The 9947-nt window shown below is 43.6% G+C and overlaps 1 protein-coding gene across 1 annotated transcript in view; it reads right to left on the bottom strand.

Moving 5' to 3' along the window:
• The window catches only part of LOC311224633 (C-terminal-binding protein 1-like), a gene marked incomplete at both ends in the record, with an annotated part of 59693 nt that overhangs the window by 10632 nt on the left and 39114 nt on the right, over positions 1 to 9947 (bottom strand). Inside the window, 2 exons of the mRNA XM_084309699.1 lie at positions 1645 to 1773; positions 8666 to 8796. Coding sequence (XP_084165825.1) covers positions 1645 to 1773; positions 8666 to 8796 — 260 coding nt within the window. The remainder of the gene's footprint in view (positions 1 to 1644; positions 1774 to 8665; positions 8797 to 9947) is intronic.

Raw genomic sequence — 9947 nt, 5'->3', positions numbered from 1 at the left:
AGAGAGAGAGGAGAGAGAGAGAGAGAGAGAGAGAGAGAGAGAGAGAGAGAGAGAGAGAGAGAGAGAGAGAGAGAGAGAGAGAGAGAGAGAGAGAGAGGGGGGGGGCAGAGAGAGAGGGGGGAGGCAGAGAGAGGAGAGAGAGAGAGAGAGGAGAGGGGGGGAGAGAGGGGGGCAGAGAGAGAGGAGAGAGAGAGAGAGAGAGAGAGAGAGAGGGGGGGGAGAGGCAGAGAGAGAGGAGAGAGAGAGACAGAGGCAGAGACTTTTGATGTTCTTTTATTAAAACATGTCAACTAAAAACAGTCAATAGAGACACAAAATCTCACGGCAGAGAGAAGTGGCAGAGAGAGAGGGAGGCAGAGAGATGGGCAGAGGAGAGGGGGAAAGAGGCAGAGAGAGAGAGAAAGAGGCAGAGAGAGAGAGAAAGAGGCAGAGAGAGAAGGAGAGGCAGAGAGAGATGCAGAGAGTCAGAGGGAGAGGGAAAGGGAGAAAGAGAGGAAGAGAGAGGCAGAGGGAGAGAGAGCAATAGTGGATAAAGAAAGAGGGATGAGGAAAGAGACAAAGATAGAGAGATGATGAGGAAAGAGAGAGAGAGAAAGCGGCAGGGACGGGGACATGGAGGGAGAGGTAGAGAGAGGGTAGGAGGCAGAGAGAGAGAGGGGGAGAGAGAAAGGGGGAGGCAGGGAGAGGAGAGAGAAGCAGAGAGAAGCAGAGAGAGGCAGAGAGAGAAATGAGAGAAAGATGCAGAGAAAGAGAGGCAGAGGGAGAGAGAGAGAAATGGAGAGCGAGAGCGCAATAGTGGATAAAGAAAGAGGGATGAGGAAAAGAGACAAAGAGAGAGAGATGATGAGAAAAAGAGAGATAGAATGAGGCGGGACAGGGAGGGAGAGGCAGAGAGAGAGAACGAGAGGTAAGTAATGTTGCCACTCAAATACAATTTTAATATCACAGTATGGTAATTTACTTGAGGAATCCTATTTTAGATATGTAAACTGTTCAACATTTCACTCCATAAAATCTAAGATCTGTCACTGCAGTGCTGCCTGATGTATGACCAGAGAGAGAACATACTTTAAATGGACAACAAGATCCACTCTCACTCACAGACTTGCTCCATAAAAGTTTATTAAAATGTCATCGCTGAGCTAGTTTTTATAGAGCCACTGGAAGAGATGAGACAGGAGGAGGAGTAGATGAAGACAGAGTACGAGACAGTGAGTGAGTGGGGGAGAGAGAGAGAGAGGAGAGAGAGAGAGAGAGAGAGAGAGAAAGAGAGAGAGAGAGAGAGAGAGACTGGGTGATGGAAATGAAACAGACAGAAAGAGTAATAGCGGATGGAAAGAGATTGGGGACAAGGGAAGGAAGAGACAGACCTCTTTCTACTGGGAGACAGAAGGCTGCTTTATACTGACAGCACAACAGATGTCAAGACTCTTTAGAAAACCCCTGTTTACGTGTGTAAGTGAGTGAATGATGAATGAATAAATTAATGAATGAGTAAGAGAGTGGGTGTTACCTATGCAGGTGTATGTGTGTGTGTGTGTGTGTGTGTGTGTGTGTGTGTGTGTGTGGTGTGTGTGTGTGTGTGTGTGTGTGTGTGTGTGTGGTGTGTGTGTGTGTGTGTGTGCGTGTGTGTGTGTGTGTTACCTTGTGATGGCTCTTCTGATCTCTCTGGCTGCCTCCTCTCTCATCTCTAGTGAGGCATGTTCACTATACCAGGCTGCGTGAGGACTGCAGATCAGGTTAGGAGCGTCCTTCAGAGGGCCCTGGCTGAAACTACACACACACACAACCAGGTTTTACTATACTAGTGAGGACTGCAGATCAGGTTAGGAGCGTCCTTCAGAGGGCCCTTGCTGAAACTACACACACACAACCAGATATTACTATACTAGTGAGGACTGCAGATCAGGTTAGGAGCGTCCTTCAGAGGGCCCTGGCTGAAACTACACACACCCTAGTATTACTATACTAGTGAGGACTGCAGATCAGGTTAGGAGCGTCCTTCAGAGGGCCCTGGCTGAAACTACACACAACACAACCAGATATTACTATACTAGTGAGGACTGCAGATCAGGTTAGGAGCGTCCTTCAGAGGACTCTGGCTGAAACTACACACACAACCAGATATTACTATACTAGTGAGGACTGCAGATCAGGTTAGGAGCGTCCTTCAGAGGGCCCTGGCTGAAACTACACACACCCTAGTATTACTATACTAGTGAGGACTGCAGATCAGGTTAGGAGCGTCCTTCAGAGGGCCCTGGCTGAAACTACACACACAAGCAGGTATTACTATACTAGTGAGGACTGAAGATCAGGTTAGGAGCGTCCTTCAGAGGGCCCTGGCTGAAACTACACACACCCTAGTATTACTATACTAGTGAGGACTGCAGATCAGGTTTGGAGCGTCCTTCAGAGGGCCCTGGCTGAAACTACACACACACAACCAGATATTACTATACTAGTGAGGACTGCAGATCAGGTTAGGAGCGTCCTTCAGAGGGACCTGGCTGAAACTACACACACAACCAGGTATTACTATACTAGTGAGGACTGCAGATCAGGTTAGGAGCGTCCTTCAGAGCGTCCTTCAGAGGCTCTTAATTAGCATATTTTTATCATCAGAAGCATGAATAGTCTCTCCACTACAATAAAAAATAAAGATAAATAAATAAACATCTAGACATGATTTTTGAACGTTAACAGTAGGCTACCGGGTAGCCGCTAAAACGCGAATCAGTTGACTGTATCACTTTCTGTAGCTAGCCTAGTACGCTAGTTAACTTTCTCGGCTCGTCTGCAGTCAGCCGCCAGAGGCGAAAATGTGTGACAAACGAAAATGAGATGACGGCAGCTCATCTGCAAAAAAAGTTAGGACCTACAGCAATCGCGAAAATTACATCACCATGGGCTTCACTGAGGGACCAGACAAACGACCTGAGTGTGTGATTTGTGGAGAAAAGTTGGCAAACTCGAGCCTGAAGCCCAGCAAGCTGAAGAGACATCAGGCGTCTAAGCACCCAGAAACCGTTGGGAAGGATCCAGACTTTTTTCGGAGGAAAGAACAGTCTTTCAAGGCGAACAAGCCTGTTGATGTTAGAGTAGCGTGGAGCAGGGGTGGCAGTGATTTACAGAAGGCTACCGAAGCCTCCTTTGAGTGTTCGCTTTTAATTGCAAAAGCAAAGAAACCGCACAATATTGGCGAGCAGCTCATCAAACCAGCCTGCATCAAAATGGTTTAGAAACTGTGCGGCCCACAGGTGGCGGATAAACTAAAATCAGTACCACTCTCGAACAATGTAGTGAAAGACCGAATTGATAAGATGTCAAGTGATTGCGAGCAGCAGCTGTCAGAAAAGCTTAGAAAGGGTCCATTTGCCATACAACTTGATGAAACTACAACTGTCGCAGACGAGGCTGTGCTCATCGTTTATGTGCAATATATCGAAAATGAGGATCTGAAGCAGGACATTCTCATGTCAGTCAACCTTACTACCACCACTCGAGGTGAGGATATTTTTACTGCAGTGGATTCTTACTTCATTCAACATAAATGCAAACCGTTCACCATTAGGGCCTGATTTGAGAGGATGAATACAGGATTTGAATATTGGCCAAAATTTTGAAATACATATGGTGCAAGATTAGATTTGTTGATTGAAGGCACAAGTCAAAGAAGCATAGTGGGTCTAATTATGATGCATATGCCTGTGTATAAGCAGTTTGTTATTAAAATGACAAAAAAAAGGTATTAAACCAAGCTAGGACAGATTCTCTCTGCTACTGATTGGAATTTCCTATCTCATATTTAGTTTAATTTGTTGCATTGATTTGTTCCATAAATGCAAACCGTTCACCATTAGGGACTGATTTGAGAGGATGAATACAGGATTTGAATATTGGCCAAACATTTTGAAATGCATATGGTGCAAGATGAGATTTGTTGATTGAAGGCACAAGTTAAAGAAGCATAGTGGGTCTAATTGTGATGCATATGCCTGTGTATAAGCAGTTTGTTATTAAAATGAAAAAAAAAAAAAAAAGTATTTTATGGTATCTTATTAGGAGGGGGTCCGCGAATTTCATCAGAGATGTTTGGGGGTCCCTGGGGGGAAAAAGGTTGGGTACCACTGCTTCAGAGGACCCTGGCTGAAACTACACACACACACACACCCTAGTATTACTATACTAGTGAGGGCTAGCCCCTAGCCTAACCTTAACCCTTAACAATAACCTTAACTACTACATGCCTAACCTTAACCCTTAACAGTTTGAGTGCCAGCCATTTAACATTGGAAACCCTGTTGAATGCCAGCACCCACTTCAATGATAGCGTTGTGAGCGCATATTCTCTCTCCTAAATTATGGCTATGTGTCTAATCTGCCTGTCGTTTATCAATGACTTGTTTGCAGTCAACATTGTCAAAACGGATTGTTTTTTTATCGGTTCATTTTCGTTTTATAGCATTTTGAAAAGCCCTCGTTTTCAAGGAAAATATATGGATTCCGTGATAAACGGCATTTACTGGAATATTCGAGCATACACAAAAACGGTGTCATTTTTCGGCCTATTTATGAATTGTTTTCAAATAAACGCTAGATTATCGATAGTATATGTGTACTTATGCATGCTATAGAGACGGGCTGAAAAATCAATTCTCTCATTTCCTCATCAGGAATCGCCGCGCACACACACACACACGCATAGGGCAAAAGCTTATATCTCCGTGAAAACAGGTCTGATTATCCTAAGACTGGTAAAATAAATGCCTTACCTGAGATCAGATGTTATCCAAAAAGATTATTCCAATTCCTGATCGCCATTCCAAATATCGATCACGCTTATTGATTACAGTGTTGGTACTGTAAATACATAATCGTCGCTGTTCTGATGGCCGGCGATCACTTGGTCTCTTCAGATGCCTCGACGGAAAAGTAAAATGAGGAAACTGACCACTACCCCTGCATCAATCTAAAGTAATGGGGTGCAGTTACACAGGGAGAGACGATAGGGGGCGGTATCTTCCCAATTGAGCTCAGAGAGACTCTGCAGCACTAACCCGAGGCTCGATTGATGAAATATGAATTCAAATCGCCAATAAAAAATAAAAACGGCAAACAGACGTTATATAGTGTCGGGGGCACTCAAAGGTCGGCATGAACTAACGACAAAAAGCGTCCGTGGCATCCAATGTGTTAACAATAACCTTAACTACTACATGCCTAACCTTAACCGTTCAGGTTCAAGTGTATTTTGTCCTATTCTCTTTACAGTGTAGAGGAGTGAAAGTCCTAGCAGCAGCACACAGCAGTACTAACATGACTCAATAAGTCTGCTAATATAAAATTTGCAGCATATTAACTCATTCTGCGTTTAATGCGCGAGAGGGCGCTAGAACGCCACCGTTTTAATCAATGGGGGGACTGCGAGATTTGCGAGTGCTTAAAATATATCTTAAATTATAGCTATGGGTCTAATACACCCGTTGATTATCAGTGAGTTGCTTCCAGTCAACATGTACAAAACGGATTGTTTTTTCATCTGTACATTTCCGTTTTATACCGTTTTGAATATGAATATAGTTTGGGTGCTTCTGTGTAATTCCAGGAAAAGACGCGATAATAGCGTTTTAGTGGAATACACTAAACAGTACACGTTGTCATTTTTCGCCTGATTATCGAATCTTCCTGAAATTTGATTTGATTTTATTTTATTAGGGATCCCCATTAGCTGGTGCGATAGCAACCAGCTAGTCTTCCTGGGGTCCACACACAAAAAAACACACAAAAACAATGACTATTGCAAAAAACAAAATTATTAAAAGTCAGTACACACAATGCATAATGAACCTACTGTAACAATTAATATAGCTAAAATTACATTAGTGTAAAACAAAAACAAAAAATTACTTTACAGTGTTAAAAACAATTTAAAAACTATTTAAGATTCTTTTTAAAAGTGAATCTACTGTAAATGCAGCAGAGGTTCCGAGGCAGGCCATTCCACAGAGTTAATGCTCAAAAAATAAAATATCTCCCCAGAGCGCTGGTTCTAGGACCTGGCAATTCAAGCTGCCCACTACTGGAACCTCTAGTGTAATGCTCGTGCACAGTATTACTAAAAACAATCTGATTATGTATAAAAACAGTAAAAAGTATATTAAAAGACAATCTATTTTCAACGTTAAGCCAAGAGAGGCGGGCATGCATACGGCTCACATTAGACCTTAGTGAGCAGCCCAGTACCAACCGTGCTGCCCTGTTCTGGACCACCTGGAGCTTCCTGAGGTCACCACTGGCAGCAGATGACCACATCGCAGAGCAATAGTCAAGATGACATAAAACTAAACTTTGCACTATCTGACATAAAAGGGGACGGGCAACAAAAGAAGCACATTTCCTGGAAATACCAATTGCTCTTCCCATTTTTAAAACAATATAATTAATATGCTGAGACCAACACAGAGTGCAATCCAGCATCACTCCAAGGAGTTTAGTACTTTCAACTTGTTGAACTGCTGAATTACACAAGTTTAAATGAAGCTTTGGATTTGTAGATAACCTGTGCCTTGTTCCCAGCACAATACATTTAGTCTTGGAGATATTAAGGACAAGTCTATTACATACTACCCAGTCATGCACAACTTTAAGTTCTCTACTCAAAACTTCATTAAGTACATTGCATGATGGTGCCGCGTAATACAATGTTGAATCATCTGCATAAAGAACTGTTGTAGCACATTTGGTAGCCCAAGATAGGTCATTCGTAAATACAGAGAAGAGCAAAGGTCCTAGGCAACTTCCTTGCGGCACGCCACACTCTAGACCTCTGCTACTGGACAGGCTGCCATTTAGATACACCTTCTGTGATCTAGAGGACAAATAACTTAGTATCCACTTTAAAGCAGAAGAGTTAAAACCATAACATTTAAGTTTATCAACCAATAGAAAATGGTCCAGCACATCAAATGCAGCACTAAAATCTAACAGCACAGCTCCCACCAACATAGAGTTATCTATAGCTTTAAGCCAGTCATCAGTCATCTGTATCAAGGCAGTAGAAGTAGAGTGACCAGCTCTATAGGCATGTTGAGAATCTGTTGCAAGCTTGTTTGAAACAAAATACTCTTGAATTTGTGAATGCACCAACTTTTCCATGATTTTGCTCAAGACAGGTAAAATACTTATAGGTCTAGAATTTCCCTCATTAAAAGCAGCTTTGGTATCCTTAGGTAAAGGAAAAACCTTAGCCTCCTTCCACATCTTTGGAAATAGACCCACATCCAAACATCTATTCATAATATGACATATAGGAGATGCTATAATACCAGCAGTCATTCTCAGCACTTTACTATCCAGGTTATCTAGGCCAACTCAAAACTCAAAACCAAATCAACGCTAGATCATCATTATTATCCTTCCTCATGCAAGAATTAAAAGAGCCCTGGACCGCGGGGCTACCCCCCCTCCCCACACACACAGAGACAGCGTCGATCGCGGTAGAAATAAATATCAGATCAACGATCAAATTTATATATAATGTTCTTACCTTGTCTCTGATGTAATGCAAAAGAAATAATCCAATTACTGTGTCTGATCGCCATTCCAAATACTGCTCGTGGAGGTCCGTCCCACATTACCGACCGTTACACATGAACAGGCGGGCGGGGTTACTGTTCCATGCCATCGTTGCAAAGGCCTACCTCGCCTGAGCACCTAAACCCCGCCGGCACGGCTCGGATCGTCCCAGAAAAGAAACTACACCATTCCCAATGGAGTGCAATACCAGCTGGAAGGCGTAGGCGGCGGTATTTGCCCTTTTGCGAGCTCAGACCCATTCCCAATGATAACATCAGGCTGGATGGATGAAAATGAATGGATATCGCTAATAAAAGAAATAACGACCAAAACCCGACTATACTCGTGATTGGCGCTCAAGCGATGGCGAGTTAACCCGACTATACTCGTGATTGGTGCTCAAGCGATAGCGAGTTAACCCGACTATACTCGTGATTGCCGCTGAATTAGTTAAGAATGAGCAGCATAGTGCATACAATAACAAGAAAAGGATAGCAACACTTTACAGTGTAGTACTGTGAGAACTATGAGGAACGTCTGACCACTAAAACGTATATCATGCCAGTTAGAGTAGCTTGTGTATACCGTTTATTTTTATATTCAGACTTTATTTTATTGCCTATATTTATGTCTTTCTTCTATTCCCCTGCCCATACCTCTACCTCCCCCGTGCTTCTATGATGCCCAGATGTCCCAGAGGGGATCAATAAAGGAATATATGTGGCGTGTGCAGGTCAGAAAATCTGTATTGTGTGTAAATCAGTAGCAGGGGCAGCAATAAAATAGTCTCCCTCAGTTCACATGCCGGCCACCGGCCATTAGTGTTGTCTGTTTTTTAGTCTGACTGCCTGGAGGAAAGAACAACTGTCCTGGAGTCTGCTGGTCCAGAGTCTGCTGGTCTGGATATATATATATTGTGTGTGTGTGTGTGTGTGTGTGTGTGTGTGTGTGTGTGTGTGTGTGTGTGTGTGTGTGTGTGTGTGTGTGTGTGTGTGTGTGTGTGTGTGTGTGTGTGTGGTGTGTGTGTGTGTGTGTGTGTGTGTGTGTGTGTGTGTGTGTGTGTGTGTGTGTGTGTGTGTGTATTAACCTGAAGGGTTCAGACTCGTGGACGTCCAGAGCGGCCCCTCTTATCCGGCCCTCCTTCAGGGCCTGAGCCAGAGCTTTCTCATCCACCAACCCTCCTCTGGCTGTGTTCACCAGCAAGGCCCCCAGACGCATCTACACACCCACACACACACACACACACACACACACACACACACACACACACGCACACGCACACGCACACCCACACACACACACACACACACACACACACACACACACACACACACACACACACACACACACACACACACACACACACACACAGGATTATTACATTAGGATTATACACAAAAGAGACACATTTAGACAAGAAAATTACAGACAAAGGTATCCCATCATGCACCCTGACTCTGGAACTCCCTCCCTCAGACCATCAGAGACTCCCCCACACGCTCCACATTCAAATCCAGCCTCAAAACCCACCTGTTCTCCCTGGCCTTCAACCTTCCCCAACCTTTCATTTATTCATTCACTTTTTGTCTTATTTTGTATTCTTCATTATCGTTTCATATAAAATATAAAAGATGGGACATTGAGACCTCTTGCTGATATAGCATGTAATCGGTATCATAATGATACTATAACATATCTATACAGAACAATGTGTGGCTTATTGTTCACAGTGTTTGATCAAATTATTTGGCGAACACTGCAAAGCAGAACTGAATGTGCGTATTGTAACAATATGTACGAGTCTCTCATTTCATCCTTCTGGCGCCTGGAAAGATAACATTGTAATTTTCCACCCAATTCCCCCTGTGGGTGGAACCAAAGAGGAACAGTGATTCTCTGTAGCCTGCAGTAGTGATATTCTACTGATACTGATATCTGTGTGTAGTATGCAGTATAGTGTACTGCTACTGATATATGTATGTAGTATGTAGTATAGTGATGTTCTACTGATACTGATATATAGAATAGAATAGAATCTTTATTGTCATTGTTGGTACAACGAAATTGAGTTTAGAGCATCACCACTGGCATACAAATATACTGAATATAGCTTAATGTGTGTGTAATATGCAGTATAGTGATCTATGGGTGTAACGGTACGTGTATTCGTCCCGCGAATTTACGGTACGGCCGTCACGGTGCGGTACGCACACCCATGCAACGAATACGCCCCACAGCGCAAACACACCCACATGCAGGCACTCGCGAGGTCCGTGCGAGAACAGCGCGCGTGGCCGGGCACACCGAGTCAGACTTCAGAGCGGTGAAAGTGCACGGAGAAAGGCACATTTACATTGGAACAGCTGCAG

This window comes from Notolepis coatsorum (assembly GCF_963971535.1).
Source record: "Notolepis coatsorum genome assembly, chromosome: 1".
Taxonomy (NCBI): domain Eukaryota; kingdom Metazoa; phylum Chordata; class Actinopteri; order Aulopiformes; family Paralepididae; genus Notolepis; species Notolepis coatsorum.
The sequence above is the reverse complement of the archived record's forward strand: the minus strand, read 5'-3'. Positions and strand labels throughout refer to the sequence as shown.